The sequence below is a fragment of the Colossoma macropomum genome, unplaced genomic scaffold (genome assembly GCF_904425465.1).
Source record: "Colossoma macropomum unplaced genomic scaffold, Colossoma_macropomum, whole genome shotgun sequence".
Classification (NCBI taxonomy): Eukaryota; Metazoa; Chordata; class Actinopteri; order Characiformes; family Serrasalmidae; genus Colossoma; species Colossoma macropomum.
In genome coordinates, this window is record NW_023494792.1 from 34,941,707 (window position 1) to 34,969,416 (window position 27,710).

The window sequence follows — 27,710 nt, forward strand, 5'->3', positions numbered from 1 at the left end:
TAAAATAGCATTATTTTACCATCATCAAGATTTACATATAAAAACTCAGAACACACATGTAGGTTCACCAGTCATTTTGTATAGTATATGTAACCTGTATTTGTGTTCTACACATTGCAATCCCTGGTTTCTATCGCCACTACTATTGGTAAGTTCCTTCACAGTTAACCATTTCACATTAAACCACTCTGAATGACTTTGTTTACATCTCATGAATTGAATAATCCTGAAAATTAAAACAAAAAACACCCCTTTAACATGCTGGTGCTAGCAATTTAACCCAGATTCAATAAGCTGGGTGTTGAATAGAGATGAATGAAATTAATTATGTGGTCATTATGAGACATTTGGTTAAGCCTGTCCAATTTCCGGTGAACAAAGCCAAGGAGAGTTGGTCATTTTTAAGTTGCTCGTTTGTAGTAAAAACTTAATATTAACTAAATATTAACGCTTGAGAAACTTCTCAAAATCTGTTCAGTAACAGTAGCATAACATGTAATCCACACTTCCAAAAGTATGCACAAACCCATAAATCACAAAGACCGTCGGAAGTCATGCAGCATTCTGCAGTCAGCAGACTATGCCCATAGACAACCTTGTTTCCAAAGAAGTTAGGAATGCAATGATGTTCAAATCATTTAAACCCAATATTTAATTGAAAATAGTACAAAGACAACATGTCAAATGTTGAAACTGAGAAATTGTGTTTTTGAAAAATATGTATTTTAAAATATACATCACCTTTTGCTCTAACAACAGCATTTGGGAACTGAGGAGACCAATTGCTGTAGTTTTTAAAATAAAATGTTTTCCCGTTCTTGTTTGATATAGGATTTCAGCTGCTCAACAGTTCGGGGTCTCTTTTGTTGTATTTTTCATTTCATAATGCGCCACATGTTTTTAGTGTGTTCGACAGGTCTGGATGGTTGCTCCAAACCTGTATATATCGTTCAGCATTAATGGTGCCTTCTCAGATGTGCAAAGCACCCATGTCGTGCATTAATGCACCCCTATACCATCATGGATGCTGGCATTTGAACTGTGCACAGATAACAGGCCAGATGGTCCCTCTCATCTTTAGCCCAGAGGCTGCGGCATCCATGATTTCAAAAAAGAATTTTGATTCATCGGACCACAGGACACTTTTCCACTTCACCTCAGTCCATCTTAAATGAGCTCAGGCCCAGAGAAGGTGGCAGTGTTTATGGATCCTGTTTCTATGTGGTTTCTTTGTTGCAAGGTAGAGTTTTAACTTGGATTTGTGGATAAAGTGATGTAATGTGCTCACAGACAATGGTTTTCAGATCACGGCCAGCAAATACTAGTTTTTCGAACTTGTCCCTTACAGAGATTTCTGTGGATTCCCTGAATCTTTTAATGATACTACGTACCGTGGATCAGCCCAATCCCCAAATTATTTGCTATTTTACATTGAGAAACATTAGTCTTGAATTGTTGCCCTATATGCCTGCACAGTCTTTCACAGAGTGGTGAACCCCTCCCCACCTTTACTTCTGAAAGACTCAGCCTTTCTGGGATGCTCTTTTTTATGCACAGTTATGTTATATTATGACCTGTTGCCAATGAACCTGATTAGTTGTGAGATGTTTTTCAACTTTACCAGTCTTTGTTGCACCTGTTCCAACTTGTTTGAAACATATTGCAGGGGTCAAATGTAAAATGGGCGTGTCTTTATCAACAATAAAAATTCTCCATTTCAGCATTTGATATGTTGTCTTTGTACTATTTTACAGTTAAATATATGGTTTAAATGGTTTGCACATCATTGCTTTCTGTTTTTATTTACATTTTGCACAGCATCCCAGCATTTTTGGAAACAAGGTTGTACAAAAATGTTACAAAGTTGAGGGTTTGTCTTGAGTACTTTTTTCCCTTGAATGTCACTTTATCATCTGAATAACAAGAGCATTAAGTTGTTGAAAAACCAAAATTGCTACATCCATTGCCAATAGTAAGCTAACACTCCTGCACACTGAAGTAGTGCTGCATGAAAGTAAGTGTACACTTTCAACAATATTATATACAAACACCAGCTACTCAAACTGTAGCCGAAAGCTGCCAAAGCCTCTTAACTACCACACTAGACAAGGCTAACTGGTTTGTATGGGGTACTTTGGTCAGGTTGCCAGTCTTATGATGTCAGTTCAGTGTGCAGAAGTGTTCGCTTATATGTAGCAACATTGCTGTTTCAGCCATTTACTAGCCTTGCAATTCAAGAGACATTTGGAGGAAAAATCAACATACAGCAAAAAGTGTCAGCTTTGAAATGCTGTTCTTTGCCACAGGGTGATTTTGTTTTATTTCATAATGTGGACATGACAATGATTACAGAAGGGCGGCCCAACTTCAAAGGCCTATTTGTGCTTGTTGAACATTCTATTCCAAATCAAGGGTATTAATTGAGAGTTTGTCCCCCTTTGTTGGGTTCATCCTAAAGGTGTTGGATGGGGTAGAGGTGAGGGCCTCTACAGGTCATTGTCATGCAGTGCACAAACCTTTGACCTTATAGAGTATCTGACATTAGGTGCACTAGTGGCTAGATTTCCTATTTGTATGAACATGTTGAAAGTAGGGGCAGTGGTGGTAAAATGTTAGCTCCTGCTTAATTAGTTAGGGCTGCATTATGGACCAAACACCAAAAATGGATTATATTGCCACATACTGTGTGGCATATTAAAACACATTACAGAAAACTGAAGATTAACTTGAATTATTTTGATTATTCAGGAGTACAAGTTAGACAGTTCAGTTCATTTTTTTCTGTCGAGACTTCAGTATCAAAACATTTTGAAATGTAGTTGCCTTGTTGGATGAGTATCCTCCTGTTCACCATCAGAAGTAAATATTTAGAATAAAACCGCTTTCAGTACAGAGGAATTGAAGCTGGGTGTGGCCGCTGTGGTCTTCCTCATAGTTTCAAGCGCGTTCACGAGTCTGGTCCACTGCGCGTGCACGGTACTGCTATGACTGTAGTGATGGGAAGATCCGATTCTTTTAGCGAACCGATTCCTTCGAAGTGTCCGTATCAATGAATCTAACGTCTGATTCAACGGATTCTTTTTTTTCCTTCACAATTATGGTATAAGACGGCTCCGTATTCAAGCCCTCTTGTCCTCAAAGGGTCTGTGAAGATTTTCAGTCACCCAGGTTACTGATTTGTCCAATAAGACCTCATTTAACAAGAGAAGGCGTTTTCCCTCTTATCAGAGGGGCTTCATAAATCAAAAAGCCAGTTAATAATTATAATAATAACAACAATAATAATATGTTTGAATTAATTATTAAAGTTAATTTTATCTCCATGCATCAGTTCTTAGTTAAATTTATTTTTGTCTTCTTAATGTTCAATTCACAATTCAAATTGTGAAAAAAATCCTAATCCATTAGAGTTCTTATGAAATATAACCACAAAATTCTATAATATAAACATCTTTTATAAACCAAATTATAAATGCATATAAAATATATATTATGTGAAGTTTTCAGCAGGTGACATTGACAATGATGTAGAAAGTACTGACCAGCTGCCTCACTGTCTAGTATAGGAACTATACCATCTCAGACTGCAGAACCTTAAGACACAATGTGAGGACAGCTGAGAAGATCATTGAGCCGCCCTTTTCAACACCTGCTTTTAAATACCCTCGTCTGCTTGACCTTGTCATTTCTCTTCGGGGGAATCCTCAGTGCCATCTTAAGGGCTGTTCCATTACATTATTAGCTCAAGTGAAGGATGTTAGATGAGCCCTCAGAGGGCCGAGGGATCGAGTGAACACAGGTGTCGATTTTAGCAGCAGAACTTGCCCAGAAGCTGTTTACAAGCTACAGCAGAGAGGCACTTTAACATTTTATAACCATAATTCAATTTGCTGGGCTTTAGTTTGCAAACTGCTTCATGTTTTATACATGACTGCTGAAGCAACTTCATCACTTTCATCTGCTAACTGGCTAGTTAGCACACTAAAGTCTACACAGCTAACAAAAAGAAATACACCACAGCATGGTTCTTCTCCAAATTTATAACCGGACAAAGCAGTTATTCACAAATGTTATATACGTTATGCTCAAACTTCTTAAGCAATTATTCATAAATGCTGTGTTCGTTATGCTCAAACTTTTTTGCATTGCAAAGTTTGTATGGCTAGCCAATTAGCTCACTGAGGCTAACCTGTCGAGGGCGAGTGTGTTCTGTTAGAATAATCTTCTCATTGTCTCCTCTTCCCCTTTTACTGTGAGTGGCCACTTATGTAACAACAGTGTGACGCACATCCGAGTGACCTGAGATGGGTGAGGGCAAGTTAAAAAAAGAAATTGGGCTGGGGTCTCTCTCCCCACCATACCCGCTACAAGTCTTGCATCCGCAAGGCCTCCAACATTGTGGACGACACCTCCCACCCCTCTCATGGACTCTTCACCCTCCTGCTATCTGGCAAAAGGTACCGGAGTGTCTGTTCCACCACCAACAGGTTCTGCAACACTTTCTTCCCAAAGGTGATCAGATTACTCTTCACACTGATGCCCACCAACATCAACCTGGTTTTGTTTTCCTGTCAAGTTAGTGTCCTGTGTATTTATTGTTCTTTGTATTTATTGTCTAGTAGTCATTGTATATCCTGCACTCATTTCACACTGCTGTGTATTTGCATTTCTTGTGTAACGTGCTGCTGTTGTGTGTCAATTGCACCATAAGGCCTGGAGAATTTCTTCCAGTGCATACAAGTTATATTGAGCTATGACACTAAATACTACTTAACTTGGTAAAGTCAAGTCGACATATTGCAAAGTTCAGCCTTTATTATTTCAATTAAGGTGAAAATAAAATTAAGTTACATTCAGATGGATTCATGAGCCGGTACCATGAAAATAACCGATTCAGGCGAGCCGATTCATTCAAGAATCGGACACCGCTGTTTGAACTGTGACAGAAGCAGTGAGCGGCTGGAGGGAGAGCGAGAGAGGGGGAGGAAAGGACCGGCGAGACCGAAACGTCGGAACGACGGGGACAGATTCATGATTAAGGTACGAGAAATAACGATTTATGGCTGTTTTAGGGAGGGTTTGTTGTCGTTTTGCTGGGATTTTTGATTCTTGAGGCGCGGTTTGGTGCAGCATCCTGTCGGTGTGGTAGCGGGAGAGAACCACGTTAGCTGAGGCTGGTTAACGGGAACAGAATGAGTCTTTAGCTCGGTATCAGGGGTTAGATCGGCTTTTATAAAGGGATATACTCCGGGCCAGCTAACCTAAATCATTATGGATCTAAAATAATTTAGTTTACTTAACGTAAGTTGAAAAATGGTGGTTTGGTGCCGCTATGTTGGAGAATGTGGCCGCTGCTGTCTGCTGTGCTGCTAACCGAGGAGCCGCATTAACGTGTTTCATTTTAAAATTTGGAGCTCAATAATCTTTCCTCATTGTGGTGGCCCGAATGTGACAGTAATAACCCAGGCCGGCGAGTGTGTGTCGGGGCTGTTGTGGCTAATGTGTCTAGCAGGGTGAATGAAGAGAAACCCCGGAACACCCCCCACCTCTCTCTCTCTCAGCGAGCTGCTGCTGCTCAGCATGCGGAGATGGGGCGCTGTGGCCGGGCCGCTGCAGGCCCGCAGGCCGCCCGGAGCTCGCTGTGGATCATCAGCAGCGCGCTTCCACACCGCGTTAGTCAGCGGGGTGTCAGACAGCGAGAGCTGACAGGGTGGGATTTTAGCCGAGGGCTGCGGGTGGTCTTTTTACCCCAGGGTTTGAGGAACTTTTTAAAATTCCAGAGTCTCCGGAATAAGTTTTTTCTAAGTTGACGAGCCAATGAAGATTTTTTTAATTGATAGAAGTTTTTTGTTTACACCAGGTTGTTGTGTGGTTGTTGGTGTTTTAGGGCTTTTATCACAGGGGCTGTGGGAGTTGGTTACTTTTTGTATTTTATCATCATTTTTAATCTTATAGCCTGTGTAATCTTCAGGGTTGAAGGGGCTTTCATTTTACCCCAGATGTGTGGGGTACTTTTTGTTTGTATCCCACAGGTGAACTGAACTGAATTAGAAATGTTCTTTTTTTTGCCTCAGAAGTTGGACAGTGAGAGTTTCACCTTTTTTCTATTTCTTTTTAGGTTCCTTGAGGGTCAGAATTGGGCACAGTTTAGTTCTTTCCTTCTCTAACACACCTGACTGACCTCACCTGCTTTTCCCCAGAATTACTATGTGAGAGTTACTGTGAGTGTGAAACTGTACTGTCTATGTTTGCTGATTGAAAGCCTCCCATTTAAACACAACTTTGACAAGCTGAGTTATCGTAGAACAACGATGATGAGTTTACAGGAATGGAATTATCTATTTAAACCTGAAATGAATAGAGATAACGTACCTGAGGCGGCCAGCCAGTGTACAACACTTGGCCATGTTTACACGCTGTTCCTGTTTGTTTAAAATGACAGGGCTGCACAGTATCGTTGTGCGTATGGTTGCGAATGTAATGTAATGCAAGACAAATTTCAGAGCCAATAAAAAGTCCTATCGTATGTAAGTTTCTGGTTACCATTATAAGCCAGCGGGTGCCAATATTAGTTTATGGTTGCTAATGAAAGCTAATCTTCACTATTGTAAACTTTTGCTTGCTAATAGCTGATGGCTGCTAATGTAAACTGATGATTACTAATGTAAACTTATGCTTGCCAATTTAACAGTTGCTAGTGTAAGCTTGTGGTTACTAGTATTAGCTCATGGTTGTTAATGTTAGCTCACGGTTGCAGATGTAACTCTGAAGTGTGTGAGAGAAAGCAGGAGCGAAGGTCTGGAACAGCTTCAGCGCTGGAACGGCTCTGTTTACACACAGTGTAGACAGCCTGAAGAATTACCATGTGCTGATGTCATTCATATAATGTACTAATGTATATAATGCCACTGTGTGAGAGAGGGTGAGAGTGAAAGAGAGAGAGATAGATACAGTAGTCTGTAGGATCGTGGAGTCAGATGGGTGTGACTGTGTGTGTGCTTGTGAGCACTAAGCATGTGTGTAGCGTTTTATTAGAGCCTTTTTTCTTCTTATTTTGCCCCCTGACGTTCATTTCTCTGACAAAGTGTCCTTTTACTTTATTTTACAAGCAACACGTCTTTCAGTTTAAACCCCAGCCATTCCATTAGAAGTCCGATTTAATGGAGAGTTGCTGAAAGGAGTGTACTCAGTTTTGGAATATCCTTTACTCAGATAGCAGGAGACATTACCCCGCACACCCTTAGTGCTCATGGAAAGGCACTCTCCCACACAGCCATAGAGAAAAGCTTTGGGAGTGTGAATGGGAAAATATATTATGATGCTTTTTACACAATAAATATACAAGAAGTATCACAAATGTTTAGGGTTTTTCTACTTCATGTGGTTACTTTTTGTCTTATAATCTTAAACTTACACTAGCCACACATTTCATCGTAGCGTTTAAGGAAAAAGCATTCACTTTATAGGGGTGCTTTTAAACTGCATAAACAAGACCTGACCCAGTTGGGAACCAAAAAAGCTCAAGTTCACGTTCCACCTTAGTCAGCCAGAACCATTCAGTTGTTGTTCTGGTCATTTTATGCCACTCAAAAGCATCTCTTTTGGCTGATTAGCTACCTTGCATGCTAGTTAGCTTAACTTGTTGGCTGCTGCGAAACAATATTGCACTGTTTTGCATACACAAACACTCACGCACACAAAAAAATTGAAATCAACACATCGGATATGGCGTTCTGATGCTATTATTGGTGATGTAGCAGTGCGTGGTGACTGTATCTTCTCCTGGAAGAGTAAAGGATAGTCTGTAAGTTGTTTGCTAATTGTGTGTTAGCTTTAGCTGCAAGTGCTGCCAAAGTCTGAGGATCCCTCAGTGGGATTAGTAATACTTGTAGCAGCTCTACCTGCTTTTTGGGAAACAAATAAAATGTGCTTGGGTACGTTTGACATTACAGCCTCAAACACAACAAGATTTTACCACCATTACCAATGTTTTGGTTCAGTCTGGTCTCTTTGTGTTTAGTGTGCTGATTGTATGTGATTTATCCCTTTGAAGTATAGCCAACATTTATGTTTGAATGCATTTGATTATTGTTCTAGAAGTCTATTTGAGATTGCTGAACAACTTGGCATGGTTTAAGACAAGTGTGTGATGATTAAGGCATGCAGTTAGCACCATGCTAATTGGTGTTGTATAAGCTTCCTTTACTTGTTAGCTACATTAGCCTCGTGACTCCAGGTCAAAACTGAAGAAGCGAACTGTTGAGCTACGTTTTGTTTAAGTGTGAATGTGTTTATTTCATTGGCCCGTGTTTGCAGTTTGATTTGAATCCTCCCTCAGCTAAGTTGCTTTGTTCTTTTTGCGATAATGAACGCTTCAGCTGTTTTATCAGTATTTCCCTCTGGACTGCTGTATGATTAATGTGACTTACTTTAGTGACTATTTTTACTCGAGCTCTAATTAGACCAAACCAGCTTTACTGTCCTATTCTCTCTCCATTACCACTCTCTGTGTCAGAAATATTCAGGGCAAAGGGCAGAAATGTACCATAACATCCTCTCTTAGAAAAGCAGCAAGCTAGCATGAATGAAATTACGAACAAAACGGCCCATGCTTTGCGCATGACCTCATGAACACACTCATATACAGATAAAAATGGGCTACTATGCTATATGATGCTAGGTTTTACCATAAATTACAGTAAAATAGAAAGGAAATTGAATCTATACACCAATTGGCCTATTGATGTCCAACAGCTAAATTTGGTATGATGAGGAAAAATGCCACAGAAAGTTTTGATTGGTCTTAATGAAATTAAGTATAGTCATAGCTTATGTGAACATCCAACAGCATGTAACTATAAAATTTATACATATCATTTTCATACTTTTAATCTCGATCATATTTTCAATAATTTTTTAAATTAGTGCCCTCTTGTTACCAAAAGACTGAATTTAATGATAAACAATAAAATCTCATTACCATTTCGAACAGAAATATATGTAAAGTTTATTTATCACTTTTGAAAATAAATATATATAAATTGCAGGAATAATTGAGATGTCTCTTACATACATGCCCATGCGTTGTTTTCCCTGTGGGTTTTTAGGGAGTTTATTAGTTTTAGATTAATTTGTAATTAAATTTGTTTTCTGTTTGTTTCTAAATTGTTAGAATTTTGCATATAAAACGCTCATATTTGCATATAAAATATTCCTGAATTTTAGCTAATGTAATGCAGCTTTAGCTAAAATTGCACCTTAAACATTCCTGTATCCCACTTTGTCTACTTTATGTAAGGTAACTTTGGGGAAGAAGCCCCCTGAGCTAAGATGGCCTGTCCCACCTCATTTTCTCTCCTGATCAAATTGGGGCACAAGCTAATTTTTATACATTTACCGAATGGCTATGGTTTATTCCTAAAATGTATCTGCTTTAGGCTTGGTTTTTCTTTTAATAGTGTAATAAAATGACAGTGAATTAAATTGTTATTCGGTTTAATTTCTATAAGGTTTGCACTGCAAACTTCTGAATGAGAAAAATGGCAAAAATTTTGTCCCCAACAAATTTAATGCTAATGAAAAAGAGAGAGAAATAGTGATTAAAATGCTGTTTGTTTCCTTCACTTTCCTGCTCTGTGTCTAGTATCCTGAGAGGGTATAGTGCCCAAGAGCTCCACTACAGTTTAAAGTCACTGTATCCAGCTTATGACAGAAAATACAGCAAAATGGCAAAAAGGAAAGTCCATGCAAGCATAATGACACCATCTCTAGCCATTCTTTTGATAGAATTCGGAAATGAAGGGTGCCAAAGTGCAGCGAATCTCTGGAAAATAATAGAATTCATCGCCTTGGATGACCAGCTGTTCTCTATTGAGGACAATGAATTTCATGGGCGCATACTGTATACACTGTAATAAGATCATTTTAGAAAATGTATTTCATGTTAAATGTTTTTATTTGTTGTCGCCTCAGTTTTGTCCTATTAAAAAAGCTAGTTTTATTGATAAAAGTATTTTTTTTGCTCATTAACTTGTAGCTTTTCTACATTTATTACGTTGGTTCAAAAACAAATAAAAAGGCGCATTAGAAAAGCGCTTTTTGTAGTTTTGAGCGGGTCCTGAGTTTCAGTTGTGGCTGAGAATTTTTTTTATTTTGTATGGCAATTAATTGTCAGCTAAAATTTCATATGCATGACAGGCCTGTGGTCATAAGTAAGGGAGGAAAAACGACAGACATGAAATGTTAGATAATGTGAAGTGTGACAGCAGTAAACTTGGAAAATGTGAAAGTGTCGTGAGTGGAAAGTATGTGTTGGACTGTGTGCACCTGACAGCCGTCCCTCATGTGAGGAGACAGACTACTGACTCAGCGGAGAGACGTTGGGGGGGCTGGGGGTTCCCATATGTCACTTTCATACATGAATAGTCAGCAGTGCTAATGCTGTAAATGTACATGACTGTGAACTCTACACTCAGTCTGTATGTTTTGCTGTATGTATAAAATACACTATGCACAGTTTGAGTATAGAACCCAACCAGTGTATCAGTTGGTTGTTAATGTTGATACTGACAGCTCGCGTTTTTATTGGCATTTGCAAAAGCAGCGCAGATAATTAGACTTTTTGGTTATGGTATTATTAGGGTTTGATCTTTTGATCTCCTGAATGATAAGACAAACATTTAGACAGTTGTTTCACTTGAGAACCCAGTATGAGTCTTTGCCCATGTAAATGTATGACAGTAATTGTGCTTGAACTGGAGAATCTAACCACAAAACTGCATCATGTTTAAAGTCCCTGGGAACCTAATACTGATAAAAACAAGGGTGACCAATATCAGCCAACCAGTAAATCTGTCGGGCTCTAGAATTTTCCACTTTTTAGAACACACTGAAGATATCAAAACTGTGAAATAACACACACAGAATTATAGAGACCAAAAAAGTGTTTATTTTAGATTGTTTCAGAAATTAGCCCACATATGTACAAAGGCATCAACTTCAACTTGTGACCAATTATGTGGTGACCAAAAAAGTTAGACTCACCAGTAGCCCTTATTTGCCTTCATTCAGCTCTGCACATTCTCGGTTTTCTCTCAAGCAGCTTTATGAGGAGCCAGCTGAGATGTGTTTCCAACAGGACTGAAGAACACACACACATGCTGAGACAAACTACTGGTTGATAGAGCAATATTTTTTTTTTCCCAATCAGGTGGTTTTGGTTACTGTACCTTTTTAAGACTGATGTATGTAAATTAGCTGTGTTCTGATTGGTTGCCGTGTATTGTGCCTCATTCACAAAGCAATCTGGGCTGAAACACTCCTTATAACTTTGGCGTTAATGTGTGGGGCTCAGCTGCTGTTGGCAAAATAGAGGTAAATATGTAAATGTGCTGTTCATTGTGACATCTCAAAAATAATGAAATCAAAACAGGCTTGGTTTCCATATATGGACTGAAATCGGCCCCTTATGATTCTGGAAAATATACAGTGTCGTTATGTATGTTGCAACATTCACAGACAAACCAGAGTTGTGGTCGTGTTCTCACAGGCCTCAGGTGGGCCTGGTGCTGTCAGCTCTTAGTTTTCGTTTTGAAGGGTTTTTTTGGGTGCATGTTCCTATGTGTAGGTGAATGATGGTGAGTTGAGTAGTGATGAGTAAGTTGTGAAATGGAACTGCTTTGGTTCTCTCACTGGTCTGGTATTGAGACACTTGCTATCATCTGAGCAGCGCTAACGCTAATTATCTAGAGATATATTCATCACAGATCCTAATCTACCAGCAAAAGTATTTAGAGGAAGATGTTTTCAGAGTCCACAGAGTAGAGCTGGCATGATATAGTTTTGTCACACTGTACTTTTTCATATGGTTCAGTACAGAAAACGAGAAATCTAAAAGTAAAAGAACAGTGATGTTTCCATTAAACCGAGTATTGTTAGCAACAAGCTAGCCTGTCTTTAAACAGCCAGTCTTGTGGTTAATGTTAGAATTTAAATTTCTGTGTCTGTGTGTTGACTGATCTAAAGCAAATACCATTTAAAATCAGAGGTATTTTTTTTTTTAGCACTGTTGACACGTTGATTTAGCATCATACACAGAGTTGAGAACACATTCCTAACTTTCCAAGTCCTAGTTTTGCCAGTGTTATCTTGATTTTTTTTTTCTTGTCACGGGTGGGAAATTTCAAGATGCAAGCTTCAGTCCATGCAGCGAGAGCTCACACTAGCTAACTCTGCTAACTGAAAAATAGCTAGCACTAATTAATTCTGCTAACTGAAAAAGGCTAATGCTAACTAACTGTGAACTGAGGATATCTAATGCTAGCTGGCTCTGCTAACTGTTTTTACTGTTGTAATTGAACAGATAGACTTCTACCTCCTTATCTAGAGAGTGAATGACACACAGCACCATCTAGTTCAACCTGTTCAAAGCTTTTGCTGCTAATGCCAGACTGAGGAAAGGCCAAAATAATGTTATCACAAAATGCTTAAATGTGAATTATTGATGTTGGGGAGCAGGGAGGAAGTTTGGCTTTGATAACTATTGGTTTGTTGCCCAGGGCTACCACAAAGCCTGTCTCTGATCTCTTGTTTTTAGGGAAGGTGGACAGACTACCTGCAGTGAGAGTTTGTGTGTGTGTGTGTGTGTGTGTGTGTGTGTGTGTGTGTGTGTGTGTTTCCTCTTTGATACACATGTGGGCTGCCTCAGATCTGCTTCTTGTTCCCAAATGCAAACAGAAGTGCTGTACTGATTTTCCCCATTTCTTAGTTTGTTGCGGATGTTGAATAAAAACTCTATGCACATGAAGGTAAAGATGTGAGGTTTATTTTGGAGATTTTGAAGTAGTTGCTCGAGCGCAGACAGAAGCTGCTGTTGTCCCTAAACAGGACAGATTTATCACCTCACCAACTTATTTTTACCTTCAATAGCCTCAAGAAAGGCAAGCTTTAAAGTCCATAAATAATTAGCACGTTTAACTGATGTGTCTTAAATTAAAGTCCAGGGACTTTGTGCGTGAAATCATGTGCAGTATAGTATCGTCTGATTGCGTTTCCTAGGCGTAGACATTTGACGTTACTATTATGGCTGGGAAGAGGGGTGTAGTGGTAACAGGCAAGTCAGGGACTATTTTCCATGCCACTGCCACACCATCATGTTTTTTCAGGAAGATCCTCTTAATTGACATCCACAGCCCAATTCTGCAGGAACCCATTTTAACAGGACAGGTATTGCTGTAAAACAACAGAGAAGAAAACAAACACACTCACATTTCTGTCCAGAAACTTAGTTAACTTTGTTCTTGGTGTGTTTTGTAGTTCTTGCTGTGGTTTTACTAAACAGTGTCTTTATAGTTTGTCACTTGCTTTTTTTCAAAGGTGTAGTGTGTAAGATTTGGGGATTTGGAGACCTCTCTGGTGGAATTATACGGAGTGTGTGGGAGAATACTTTGACATTCTAGCTGGATGAGAAGTCAGTGTGATGAGTGCGGCTGTACTGTAGGCATATGCTCAGTGTAAACTTGCTGTAATGTATTGTAATTTCACTCTTGGGTAGCGTCAATGGAGATATTTCAATGGAGACAGAGTGGAGTGTGTTAGATGTGTTATCCCACAATGATGTAGTGCAAATTTCGGTGTTTGTAAAGCTCTTTGTTGTGTTCCTCTAACTATTGCTACACTTGCACTGATTTTAAAATAGTTAATAAACAAGCACTTTAAGTATTCTAAAATGTTTTTCCTTTTTTCAAACTGAGTAAAATAATTTTCATGTTAATGCAGGAGACATTATGTGGCACTGTTGATCTTGAGGTGTTTTATGTTTGAAAGAGCGTCATGCAAAAGGAGGAATAACCCTGTCTTAAATTTTTGAAAAACATTGTGTATGATGTGAAATGTTTGATTATTGACAGAATACATTTTCCCAATTAATCAAAGCCACAATAGACTGATTAATCAATCATGAAAATCATCATTAGTTCTAGCACTAATTGTGACAGTTTATCATGATGACAATAAAATCTTGTCAAATTGCCCTAGTAGAATGGCATAGACAATATTATTGATGTCTGGATAATCCTAGACTTTATTATGGGATGCAGTAATATAGGAACCGTGGGCCGATGCAGAATAAAATGTAGATATTTTAGTGCCGTAACCCAGATACATCTAAACGTTCTGTCCTTCCATTCATCAAATCAAAACATCCGTCTGGTACTGTAAATGTTTTAAAGCGGTTATCTGCTAAAACTTGCATAATTCTAATATTGTTTTGCACCATTTAACAGACTGTATAAACAAATATATCTGAATAAAATTGTTAATGATTAATCATTAAGAATTTAGTCAACTATATTATAAAATCTGACAACTATGACTATTGCAAAGAGAAAAATGTGTTTTGTATTATCATATGTAATCGTCCTTGCTTTTTTAACATTGGACCATGACTACGCAATAAATGTTTAACATTAGCAATAATCGATCAAGAAAATTCCTTACATTTTACAACTTTACACTTAAAAAAACATGTAAATTCATTCAGAATTTAAAACGATATATTTTGAATCATTAGGATAGGGCTGTCTGAACCACTGTGGCCGTAGAGATGGGGCATGGTAAGGCAGTGGAAGGATGCGGGTGCTCACTGCTTTGAAATTAGATTGAGCTCAAGTGTAGCACAGTGTTGCCTGAAGTTATTTGCCTCTCCACATGTCTATTATGTTGATGCTTTTAAGTTCTTCTAAGGCAGCGGTCGTAAGTGAAATGGCAGTTATTGTGGAATGTGGGTCGACAAGCTCTAAAGTGGCTTTTCCCTCAAAGTGCTAGTATTCTCTTAGAAATAAATGCTTCTAGATGGTTCTAGGAGAAAACTTTAAGTAGTGTCGAACGTTTACATTATGTGAAAGCTTCTTTATGCTGTGAAAAGGTTCTTTACACTCATACACCTCATTTACAATAATTTAAATTCACTAAAAGGTTCTGTAGGGAACCAAAAGAGGTTTATGGTATCGCTCCAAAGAACCCTTTCAGCAGCTTTATTTTAAGACTATAGTGTACAGTATCAGGTGCTGGCTCAGGCTTTCTGACTTTAGAATCAGAGACAGAACGAGCAGCAACAAAGTAAACGGCCGCCTTTAACATACCAAAGTCTAAGCTTTCTTAGATGCACCTATAGCATAATAATTAATGTTTAAATGACCATTTTCCAACCTCTCTTTATCCCTTAAACAGTGGTTTTCAGTTCCGGTCCTGGGGACCCACTGCCCTGAAGTTTCAAATATTCCCTGCCTCCAACACGCCTCATCCATCTCATGAGAAGCTTGATAACTAGCTGAAGAGCTGGATCAGGTGTGTAGGGCAGGGAATAGTTAAAATTGTGCAGAGCAGTGGTTCCCTGGCACTGCACTTGAATACCACTGCCTTGGAATTAAACAGGCTGTTTTTATTACTGTGCCTTGGTGTGCTCAGTTTTGATTGGCTGACCTGTATTGTACCTCATTTAAAAAGCATTCTGGACTAAAACACTTAGCTTGAATGGGTGTGTCAACTGCTGTAGGCTGAATAGGGGGGACAAAAATGCTGTGAGGCTGAATAGGCAGATATATGTAAATATGTTGGATTTTGGGACATCAAAAAAGCACCAAATTCCATTGAATTCAGGCTGTTTTTACTGCTTAGTTTCTATATATGGACTGAAGAGGGAATAGTGCATTTTGAAACGTTTAACTACGTCAAACTCTCATTTCAAATATTTTATTTAAAAAAAAAAAAGTCAGGGAAGATTTGGTTTTCCATGATATGGGTCCTTTAATAGTGTTACCTAGTACACAAACCTGTACTACAAAGTAGAGACGTTGCAGTCTGCAATGCCTTCTCTCCCCACACACACACGCACACGAGGTACTGGGCCAAACCATGTTTCCTGTGTGATCCGCTATCCGGTGCAGATCATTTCCTGTGAACTGGTCATTACTCACTCCTGGGTGGAGGATGTTTGCACACTGCTGGCAAACATAGAGAACAGAGTTCAGCTGCTAATATAACCTTAGCTAAGATTATAAAGCTAAAACTGAGCCTGAATCAGCCAGTTAACATTTCAGCTCAAACCGCTGATCATCGTATGAATAAATTTGTTTGAATCAATAATATAATTGCTTGTAGATCAGAGTCCTGGGGAACCCCGAAAGTCTTACAGGGCTGGTCTTCCAGAATGGGATTAAGCCTAGTGCTAGACTAATCTGCATTCTGAATGGAAGTTCTCTATTGAAATGAAAATACAGTCTGAGACTCTCTATCTTGAAAACCAACCCATCGAATCTTAAAATAGTTTTAAGGTGGTTTGGAAATGCACATCTGTTACTGAATTTTGGAGGAAGGTAGCATTTATGTTATCTGATATCTGAATTGGTGCCTGCGATCCTAGTATCCATCCTAGTTCTCATTATTTCGTCCCTCCTTCTGGAATTTAGTGCTTTTCATGCATGCATTCGCTGTTTGTTTATCTATTAGGGATGTAAATGATTAACCAGTTTAGCATCAAATAAACAGTTTGACCAATGCCTCTAGCGTAACATTTAATTTCATTCATTTCCACTAAATAGTTTCTATTTGGATGAGCAGGTTTATCATTCAGATTGAACATTTTTGAGATGTATGCATAAAGCTGCAATAGGCAGTTGGTTCCACTAGATAAGCCAACTACAAAATGAAGCTCGCAGCTATAAATAGTGGTGTTTGGAATGGCATAACTACAACAATATACCATACTGAAGGCTGTTATCCACCAGCCAGATAACTATTCCGTCCATGTTCTCAGAGAGAAAGTGTGACACACAGCGGAGTGAGGAAATCACACATAGGTGTGAAAATTATAGAGAAGAATGTGGTGAACGACGATGGCTTTTGAGAGCTGTTGAGGTACACTGAACTAAAGCTAGAACCGGTCATGGCATTTATAATTTTAATTTGAGCTAGTAGTGAGTGATAAATTTAAGCAATAGAACACGAGAGGGAGTGTGTTATCACGGCTGTGATTTGGTTGTTATTCGCGATAACCCACGACTTCGAGTGTTCTATTGCTTTTATACAACAGTTAAATAAATAAAGTAAGAAGTTAATAAATTGAACTGTGAATGTAGCATTTAATATGTTTTACTGTTCGCAGTTCCTTCTGCCAAACTATAGTTCCTTAACAAGCAGCTTGTTGCTAAATCAGAGTAACGAGCTCCGCCCACTCGCTGCACAGCCGGCAGTTCGTTCTCCAGCTCCTAAATTCCCAAACTGTCTTTACTACTGAGCAGCTTTTCAGTCGGCAGCTGAGACAGAAGAACAGCTAAACAACCTGGAATCAGCCAGAAATGAACCCAACACCATTCGCCAAACGTGCAGTCTGATCTTCAGAGTCTGACCAAATCAGACTGAGCCATAAAACTGCCGCAATATCAAGTTCAGCTCAGTTTAGTCAGTTTTTGCCAGATCAGTATTAATGTTGTTTTGTTCCAGCCAGTCTGTAAAGCATCTTACAGCCCATTTAGTTTGGCGAATGGTGTTGGGTTCATTTCTGGCTGATTCCAGGTTGTTTAGCTGTTCTTCTGTCTCAGCTGCCGACTGAAAAGCTGCTCAGTGGTGATGACAGTTTGGGAATTTAGTGTCGTCTCATCTTCAGAGTCTGACCAAATCGGCTGTCGGTCAAATGTGATCTTAAAAGTATCCATTTTCTGTTCGTGGCAAAGTAAGAAGTAAAAACGTTCAAATGGCTTGAGCGTCTCCTACAGCTGTCAGAGTCTTAGCAACGCTGTCTTAGCGGAGTGATCCAGTGTGTGTGTGTGTGTGTGTGTGTGTGTGTGTATGTCGAAGTTGCAGCACGGTTAGAACGCTTCTCAACCAATCAGCTTGCATGGCCGGAACTAACTGTTGTATAAATAACTTTAGAATGTAGAACTTTCAGCAGCTCATTACTGTATATTACACTCAGTCTGTCAGCTTTTAGTATTTGGTCATATAATTGTGAACGTATTATAGCCCTACATATCATTGCTACATTCCACTGTTCATGCAAGGAACACTTACAGAGCAAGATGTCTAGAAAAGGCCACAGCCATTCTAAATAGAAAGTACCACTCCTAATGGCAGAAACATGATCTCTCGGATAAGAGTTCCAATGGTGCAGGAAAAAAGGATAATAATAAAATGTCCTTATCAGTAGATTATAGGGAAGTCAGGAAAGCCAAAGGTACATAAAATAACGGAAACATGTCAAACATGATTTTTTTTTATACAAATAAACCCAAATGCCATGCGATAACCCTTTTTTTGCAGGAAATTATACCATTACATTAAGCATTTTAATTGCTAAAAGTCAGGATGTTTCATATTAATCAATGAGCTGCGTGGCTCATGTGGTACTGCAGTGGTAACGTGCGCAAAGTGCAAAAGTGCTATTTTTGACACGTGACGTGTGCCTTGCCAGCAGTTTTAGGGAGAAACAGTAAAAAAAGAAATACAAAAAGAATACAGTATTCTTGCAATAACGATCTAGGCTAATAAACAAATCGACAAATCTAGTTTTAACACTCTATCAAAATATCATAGATCCCTTTGTGCCTCTTTCCACAGGGTTAGGGTTAATGTTGTGAACCCACATGTGTCTTCTCCTCCTCAACAACAAGTAAAGAGCAACAACTCTGTCTTTCTATAAGAGAAAGAGTGAAATGATCGTGTACATCACATGAGAAAGCTAGCAACAGTCACGATAGCAAGTCAGGTTTTTATTATTTATCTCTTTCAAACAGTTGGCAGCTTATTAAACAACGTGACATAAAAACAACAACCCAAAAGGTCAATGTCTATACAAGAAGATTTCGATCCTAAATCAGCACTCCTACTCTATAAGGCTTTGTGAGTCTGGGCCAGTAACTGGACTGTTAGGACAGAACTCTTTTCACATCACGACGTGCATTGCGTCTGGTGTGAAATAACAAGCGTCACAGATCGCTACACCGGCTTACCACGTGCACTGCGTCACTTTTGGTGTAAATTCAGCTTTAGCCTGTGAGGCATGCTCGATAGTCAGCGTGAATAATCAAGTCTGGAAAACGACCCAAAATGCACTCTTATCTTGATAGCATATGTCTGTTTTTATTCTCCATAAACATCACATACTGTGTGGGGCAGCTGCTCTGTTAACGTCACACGCCCAGGCTCAAATAGAGGTTGGATGTTTAGGCCTCGGGTGCAAAGTCAGCATTGTACCGATGAGGATATGATGATGATAGTAGATCATTCACGTGCTTTAACACATTTTGTCTGAGTTCTCTTTGGTTCGAAGCACAACCAACTTAAAAAAAAAACGTTCCTATCCACGCTGCGTGCAATTACACATTTCCACCAGAGAGGAACTAACATTATGCAACAGTTTGCAACTAAACACATTTCTTTGTTATGTACATGATAACTCTGTAGTAGCTTTAATGGAAGCAGTTTGCCGTCGTTCTCTTCTCCTGTTCGTTTTTGGAATGCACACTTGAGCTGCTGAGTAACGTGGCATTCACACCATTCAGTAGATGGGTCTTTACAACACGTTGGCAATGAAAGTTGACATGGCAGCAGCAGCAGAAGTGCTCATGGCAAAATTTGTTTAGAAAAAAAGTAAAAAGTAATGTTAGTAATGCTTCCAAAACAAAACTGGTACGTTTATTATATTTGGTGATAACATTAACTTTGTTAATGCTAATTTGTTAACATCATTAATGCTAACTCATTAAATTTATAAAAGCATGGTCATTAATGCTTATTAACTTATTAATTTATTCGTGCGAACAAATTAGCTCAATTAATGCTTATTAATGTTATTAGCTCCATTTATGCTAACTTATCAACTTTATTATTGCTAATTTATTGACCTTATAGAAGTCACAGTACACAGCACCACTATGAAGGCTAGTAGACTCTCCTTAGGCTCCTTATGAATCTGCTAATCTGAATCTGCCATGTTGAACGGTATAAACTTTGGCCATGACGCGATGCACATGCGCAGAACGTACCGATTGGAATGTAATCGGATTCAGGCGTTTACATGGCTATTATTCTTCTATTTAACGGATTATTTAGAGGTTTACCCACCTCGTTCAATCGGTATTCCGAATGGCCTCAATCGGACTAGACTATTCCGATTGAGGTGTTTACATGGACGTAATCTATTCCGATTGAGCTATTAGTCGGATTATTATCGGATTATTAGGCTGCATGTAAATGTGGCTTGTCTGACACATTTTGCCTGACAACGATGGAACTTTGGGGGAACTTTTAGTTCTGCTGAGAACAGATCAGCTCTGTTTTCAGTTTACCATGTTAAGCTGCTTAGCACCATGATCAGTGTCATAGCACTGAGCTAAATTGCTAGTGTGTAGTTTTCTGGGTCTGAGTGTTGATGGCAGATGGCACTCAGGTGGGTAAAGTCTAGCAGAGCTGGGCACACCTGGGATATTTCTGCAACTCAGACATTTGAATCTTTAAATGAACGCTATTTAAATATCCAAACGAGAAAATAATTATTTATTTATTTATTTATTTATTTATGTTTACAGTGGCACCTACAGCTATCATGATTTGTATGTTTTGCTTGGTTCATGTGGTGATTTATCTTATCGTGTTTTAGACATACATGATTTAACATATTTACTGACCTGCATAACAATACCTTGCACAACTTTTGTTTCTTTTGTTCTGCTCAGAGTTTGGTGGACACTACCTTAGTGTATTCCTCCACTTCCACACCAACTCACAGCGTGAAAAAGCCTGTTATTGCTACAGTCCTCATCCATAAAATGCAACAAAATGAAAAACTGCCAGTCCAATGTCATGGGCTGCTGTTTCAGACTGTGTTTAACTAGTTCACACTTTATATTCTCAGTAACTGATCTGTCTTCTACCTGCACTAAACTAGGCCAGCAGGTAGCTAACAGGCTGGTTCTGTGATGTTGAGGCACTATTGTGACTGTCGCACTCTTCATCTCTGAAGGTGATGAAGTTTCTCCAGGTTTTAGGATGCTGCCCACTTCATGAGTTATAGTGAGATTTAATGCCATAAATTGCGTGATAACAGGCTTGATAGAATTCAGAAATCATGCCCAGTCCTGATCTCTCAAAACAGCCTTCCTTGTATGGTTAATTAACCAATCTGTTCGAAGTTTCTCAGTCGAGTACCATAGTGGGCAAAGAGTGGTAGATCAAACGGTGACAGACTGCCAACGCTGCTCACCCCGAGGATCAAATACCCGTGCTAATACTTCAGATATGCTTACTCTTTTTTGTGAAGACATCATCCAAATGTGTCAATCACTGGAATGCTGTTCCGCCTTAAATGAAGCAGTTACATTTTACTGCTGCTCCATTTAAGGTGGTGCAGAACATTTTAATAGGAAGCCACGAGTCTCAGTAGCTACTTTTCCCCACAGGATTCAAGCAGCTGCTGAGTGCAGATTTTCAACAGCCAAAATAAATAACTTGGTCTGTAGGGATTTTTATAGATACCGATTTGTAGTTCAGTTGTAGAACCCACCTTTATTCGGTTGTGGATTCCACATAGAGATGGGACAATATTTTATCATCATAATGCGTTTTCCTTAGTATACTTTTCCAAGCATATCCTGGCTATTGTCAGTACTTGAAGCTACTGACTATATATACAGGTATTGATATATAGATATACAGGTACTGAAAATAGCCACTTATAATTACACATAATTAGTCCTGTTTAATTGTATTTAGTGCAAAGAAGTGTGTGAAACATTGAACAAAAATCACTATTCATAGTTTGTTTTTTTTATATAATGTGGCACTGTTGGTTTTTGTGATATATACCATGTATCATGGAAATATTTTCAATGTCATGATGTTATATTTTTGCCATATTGTCCAGCCCTAATTACAGTTTGCTGGGAGTGACTGAGCCACATTAGAAAATTCCCTCACACTCATTTCAGCCAGAAGGCCAGAGCCGCACTTAATTTACAAACACAAGGTTAGACTGTAAATGAACTTCTAATGCTCAGTTCATTTAGTATTGAGATGTGGCCTTATTGTTTACAATATTGTTTGCATTATCTACACCAATCAGGCGTAACATTATGATCACCTCCTTGTTTCTACGCTCATGGTCCATTTTATCAGCTCCACTTACTATATAGGTGACCTTTGTAGTTCTACAGTTACAGACTGTAGGCCTTCTTATTCTTTGTTAGCCCCCATTTACCTTGTTCTTCAGGGGTCAGGACCCCATGGACCCTCACAGAGCAGGTATTATTTGAGTGGTGGGTCATTCTCAGCACTTCAGTAACACTGACGTGGTGGTGGTGTGTTAGTATGTGTTGTTCTGGTACGAGTGGATCAGACACAGCAGTGCTGCTGGAGTTTTTAAACACTGTGTCCACTCACTGTCCACTCTATTAGACACTCCTACCTTGTCAGTCCACTTTGTAGATGTAAAATAAGAGACGATAGCTCATCTGCTGCTGCACAGTTTGTGTTGGTCAACCTCTAGTCCTTCATCAGTGGTCACAGGACGCTGCCCACAGTCCGCTCTTTGCTGGATATTTTTGGTTGGTGGACTATTCTCAGTCCAGCAGTGACACTGAGGTGTTCAAAAACTCCAGCAGCACTGCTGTCTGTAATTGTAGAACTACAAAGGTCACCTATATAGTAAGTGGAGCTGATAAAATGGACCATGAGCGTAGAAACAAGGAGGTGGTCATAATGTAATGCCTGATCCGTGTATATAAAAGTACTTTTGTTTAAATTCTTTTTTATTTATTTTACGTCTTCTAAGAAAATAACTTGTGCCAGTTATTCCATCAACAGGCAAAGTTGTCTTTTAGAGACAACAGTGGAAACTACAAAACGCTTTTTGGAAGTTACCAAAAAAAAAGCAAAAAAACAAAACAAAATCAATACAACAGTAAATATTGAAGTTACGTTGACTTTTTTTTTAATCTAATTTTGTTTCAAAAATGTATCTTGTCGTTGTGAAATGTGTGTTACTGTTACGGCACTATTGACTGTTGTGAAAATGTCTGATGTTTTTGCCATATCTCCAAACCCCTACTTGTTATCCAATAATGAAACGTTTAAATAACCATGCCCATCGATAGGCAGATCCATGCTGTTTTACCCACACCATGTGAATTCCACTGAGCTGAACGGGTTCTGTTGCACATTTCTCAGAACAGGTGCTGTTATACGCTGTGCCACTTGCTGGATAGAGTTTCCGATCACTGTTTAATGTCATTTACCAACAGTGCACCTGATGTCTGTGTGGAGGCCTCGCACTGGATCCCTACACACTCCCAGATGAGCAGCTATTATCTTGTCCTGTCATCACTGCTCGTACTCCAGCTGATGCATATGATCCTTGCTGTTTAGGTTTGCTGTAATCATAATGTAATTGAAGTAGTAATGTGTCGATTGATCTCTTCTTAATCACTGCGATGCGTGTACTGAGGTATTGGCTTTACAGGTAATTCAGAATGGTTTGATGTTTTGCTGTATCAGAATGCTTCACTGTGGTGGTGATAGGAACCAGACGTCTGAAGGGATTAATGCCTCTAAAAGCTCCTTCACAGTTATTACATTAAATGGCCACAAATACATTGCGTTATGCCTTTTAAGATAGATGTTTTTGGCCTAAAGCACATTTTATAAACACATTCATGGTGGTGAAGCACATGCAAGGCATTGTAAGGAAGAATAGTCCCCTAAGAAAATGTATTTTTTTCACATTTGCCATTATTTTAGAATTATTAAATAATAGTAAATAAAATGATAAAATAATAGGAAAATAAAATAGTAAATAAAATGGCTTGAATGTTAGCAGTAAAGGTAAACCAGTAGTGTACTGGGTTCTGAGAGTGAAAAGGGCCTAACAGACCCACTTCAATTCAGGATAGGCTTGATGAGCTCATTAGTTGGATAATGTGTGTGGGAGCAGGGAAAACACCAAAATATGTGGGACAGGAGTACTCCTAGTCTCAAGAGGCCAGCCATGATCTTTTAACAAGAACATCTGGTGACAACAAAAATTTATTTAGGTAGGAACTGAATGTGAAATTTTTAAACCAGTTGAGTACCTTGTGAAGATGGAGCTTAAAGTAGGGGTGATGTTGCACTGGTCAACTGGACAACTAGCCTGTCGTTAGTCCAAAGATGTAATGCAAGTTGAAAAGTCCCACCTCAAAAAAAAAAAAAACTCCAGTTGAGCATGCAGATGTGAGCAAAGAACACGTTACATGTGATAAAAACAAACCTCTGGTTCCATAGCCGCTAACTAGCCTTTGTGTCATTGATTGTACTCTGGATGTTAAATGGATTTGAGGAATTCTTGTAAGCCCCCTAGTTGTCCCCAGACATGTATACTTGTTACGAGATCATGTTTGTCCCCGCAATGCTAGGGTATGGCAGGTCCAATGTTGGAAACCACTGGCCTAGTGTAGGGTAACTCTGCGAGTGCGCTACTCACTACCCCAAGCCATACAGGCATCCTGACGGTTGCTGCCAGTGTTTCTGGATCACCTACTGGAGTAAGGGCCTCTCTGCCAAAAATTCTATTGGCCATCCATGCTGGAGTTTGCATGCCTGGAGGGTCAGGTCTTTTGGCAGAGGGAAATCCCTCTTACAGGGAATAAAATCTGCATACAGAAGTGGTGAGTCAGATCTGGGTGTGTTTTGCCACAGATTTATGAAGGGACAATGCTCAGCGCCCTGGTTTTACTTTGTTTCCATAACTGAGTCTGATTCCACTGAAAAAAGAAAGTCTGTCATTTATCTTGATGTGTCTGAACTGGTGGAAGAAGCAGTGGTTAGTGAAGATAATTTGGTTGCTATCCAACAGTTTATGACCCCTTCCTTTGTGCAGGGACATCTTACAAGGGAAAATTTCCATCCTTACTTGGATTGCCTGGAACTTTGGGTCTGGCCTGTGCAAGGCTGACATACATTAAACATCACTGCATTCAGAAGGGCCTGGTGTGCTGTCATTTTTTGATGAATGGTGAGGAGTAGGAGTAGTTTGAGAAGTAAAGTCTATAAATGACCCTTCACACTAGCTGCAACATGCCTCATGTTCGATAAAAGGTCTCTTTGAGTCAGACCAGCATCTGAAATGAGTCTGTTGCAGGTACAAAAGTAGGTCTCTAGAGAGGAGATGATGGTTCGTTCTGTGTTTTGGGCTTTGCTTTGGCACAACATCACCTTACAAGTGGCATGACTTCTGTCCTCTATCCAAAGCCACTCACACCCCCATAGGGCCCATCATCGGTCCTCAACTCTCATTCGTATTTTGCTGTTGATCTCTTTCAGAAGGGTAATCTCTTTCAAGATGGCTCTTTTATGAGCATTTGCTGTGGCTAAACAAGCTAGTGACATTCCAGTTCTTTTGGTGCATCAGACATGTGCCCAGCTTGTCCATCGGGGGATTCAAAGATTTTATTCCTAAGTGTTTTATTTTGTTCTTAGTTTGAGTTCTGTCTTTCATTCGCCTCTGAAAAGGCTCGATATACTTTACATAGGGTTACATGAAGCTGAAATAAGACTTTCTGTGGTGTAGGTGGTTTTGTTTTGACTGATCTGTATTGATGGCACACATCTTTAGCGTTAACCGATCACGTGCATTTTCATGTAGTGTGCTGCGGTTGTTTGTTTCCTCCACAATTACACAGAGGTGGCAAGGAATGAATTACATTTAGTCTCGTTAGTGTACTCAAGTACACTTTTCGGTACTCTTTGGGGTAAAACGAAATCATACTACTTTTAGTTTACTTGAGTTGATTTTTAACAAAATACGTTTACTTTGCTACTTTAATCTTTCATAACGTTACAGAGTAAAAATAAATTCTGAATGTATCAGCTCAATAACCAATCAGGAGAAAGCACAGTTAAGTTTACAAGACTCAGTCCTGAAAGCCATTCAGAAACGGAGCAGCTCCTATCTGCAGGAATGATGAGTTTAGAGGAGAACTTTACCAGCACACATGAGGAACTTCATCCAGTCATCTGCATTCATTTTTGAACAAAGTACTTACTTCTCACAACTCCACTTTAGCCTGTAGGACAAGCTTTCTAGCTAGCTAATTCTTGCCAAACACATACTGTGTTTACTGTTTTATTCATACTTTCCTGTTTTAGAATAAAATGGTGACTGTTTAATAATGGTAATCTGTTGCATATGTTTTTTGCGAGTGTCTGTTAGCTAGCTGCTTTAGCCAACCCATGTCGTATGGGTTACCCGTATAAAATACGCAGTTTTGGATGCATAAGGCCGTACTAGGCTGTGTTTCAGGAAAATCTAGACTATGATGGGCTCCCCATACACTCTGCACAGCAATTCTGTCGTGCTCAGATTTGCTTTTCACATAATGCCTTTCAGTCTTACTTGTCTAAACAGTAATCTGATTAGACTGCAGGTCGTATGGAGTGAAGTTCTTTTGTCGCGCACACGCTGTTCACAGACAGAACAGAGATCACCTCACACCAATAACGAGTCATTAGAGACAACAGAGCATCACTTAGAGTTTTAAACAGCGTTGTCTATAATATTATTATTATACATTCACAGCCTTTAAACTGTATAATAATAATAATCAAAATAATAATGTTTATTGGCTCTAGAGCTTGACATCAATGAGTTAATATAAGCTAAAGTTCATGATGCTAATATGCAGTAGGGCTGTCACTTACTGAGTAATCTACCTCTAAATTAAGTTGAATTGTTTCAGTAACAAACTCTGCAGAGCCTTTCAGGGATTCTAAACCGCTTTACTGGAAACACATGATCTAGGAAGCCTTGGTTGTATTTGAATGTGACCTTTGTTCCTTACATAAACCACTGAAAGATGTGTGAATGTGCACTAGTGGAGCACACTGTGATCAGTCTCAGCACTCAAAACGTTTTTTATTATGTAACATACTTGGTGATGTTTGTACAGATTATTTCCAATGATGTAGCCAAGCCGACTCAGATGTTTTCAGATTGTGAATGTGGATGAATTAAAAAGTAATTTGATTACTTCAGTAGTTTTTGATTAAATTACTTATTTACTCTTATTATCTTATTAATACTTTTGTATACGGAAGTAAATGATCACCACAGTAACAGCACTTCTACTTAGGTTTTTCAGTTTTTGAGTTCAGGGATTTTCAGTACTCCTTCTACCCTGCAATTACATCATATTGTTCAACAAGCCAGATGAATGTTATCTCTGCAAGAAGTCTACTGAGGCCTTCGGGAGCCTGAATAGTTGTTTGTGCTGTCACTTACATACACAAAGGGTTCAATAATTTTTAATAATACTTCACAATACCTATAAGACAAGACCCTTACAGGAATGTCTGTCCACTTATTGGCTGTCTCCGCTGACCAGCCTGAATGAGAATGAACATCAAACTGATATCGAGATAACATTTCGAAAATGTCCTCACTGGTAAAATCTGTTAAATTGCATAAATAGTTCAAATAAAACACAAACGTGCTTTTTCGGGTGGTTCTGGGTTCTACACATGCACCGATCTCCACAACAAAGGTTGCCTTTACAATTTACAGATTTAACAAGACGTTTGGCTCTTTTTATTGAAGGGACGGGGCTTCCTCAACAGCCAGCATGTTGAGTGTTACAAGACACCTATTCATACTTCTAGTGAACTGTCTCCTCCTCCTCCTCCTCTAA

The 27,710-nt window shown here is 39.1% G+C and overlaps 1 protein-coding gene across 3 annotated transcripts in view; it reads left to right on the forward strand.

The window, feature by feature from the left end:
* The first annotated feature begins 4,932 nt into the window (after positions 1 to 4,932).
* The window catches only part of si:dkey-97m3.1 (fatty acyl-CoA reductase 1), a 53,476-nt gene continuing 30,698 nt past the window's right edge, over positions 4,933 to 27,710 (forward strand). Inside the window, exons 1-2 of one of the 3 annotated variants that reach the window (XM_036576975.1) lie at positions 4,933 to 5,040; positions 6,119 to 6,221. Coding sequence is in view for 1 of the 3 variants with exons in the window: in XM_036576973.1 (XP_036432866.1) it covers positions 6,208 to 6,209 (2 nt within the window). In the remaining 2 variants the exon portion in view is untranslated. The remainder of the gene's footprint in view (positions 5,041 to 6,118; positions 6,222 to 27,710) is intronic. The other 2 variants (XM_036576973.1, XM_036576974.1) reach the window with 2 other exon arrangements.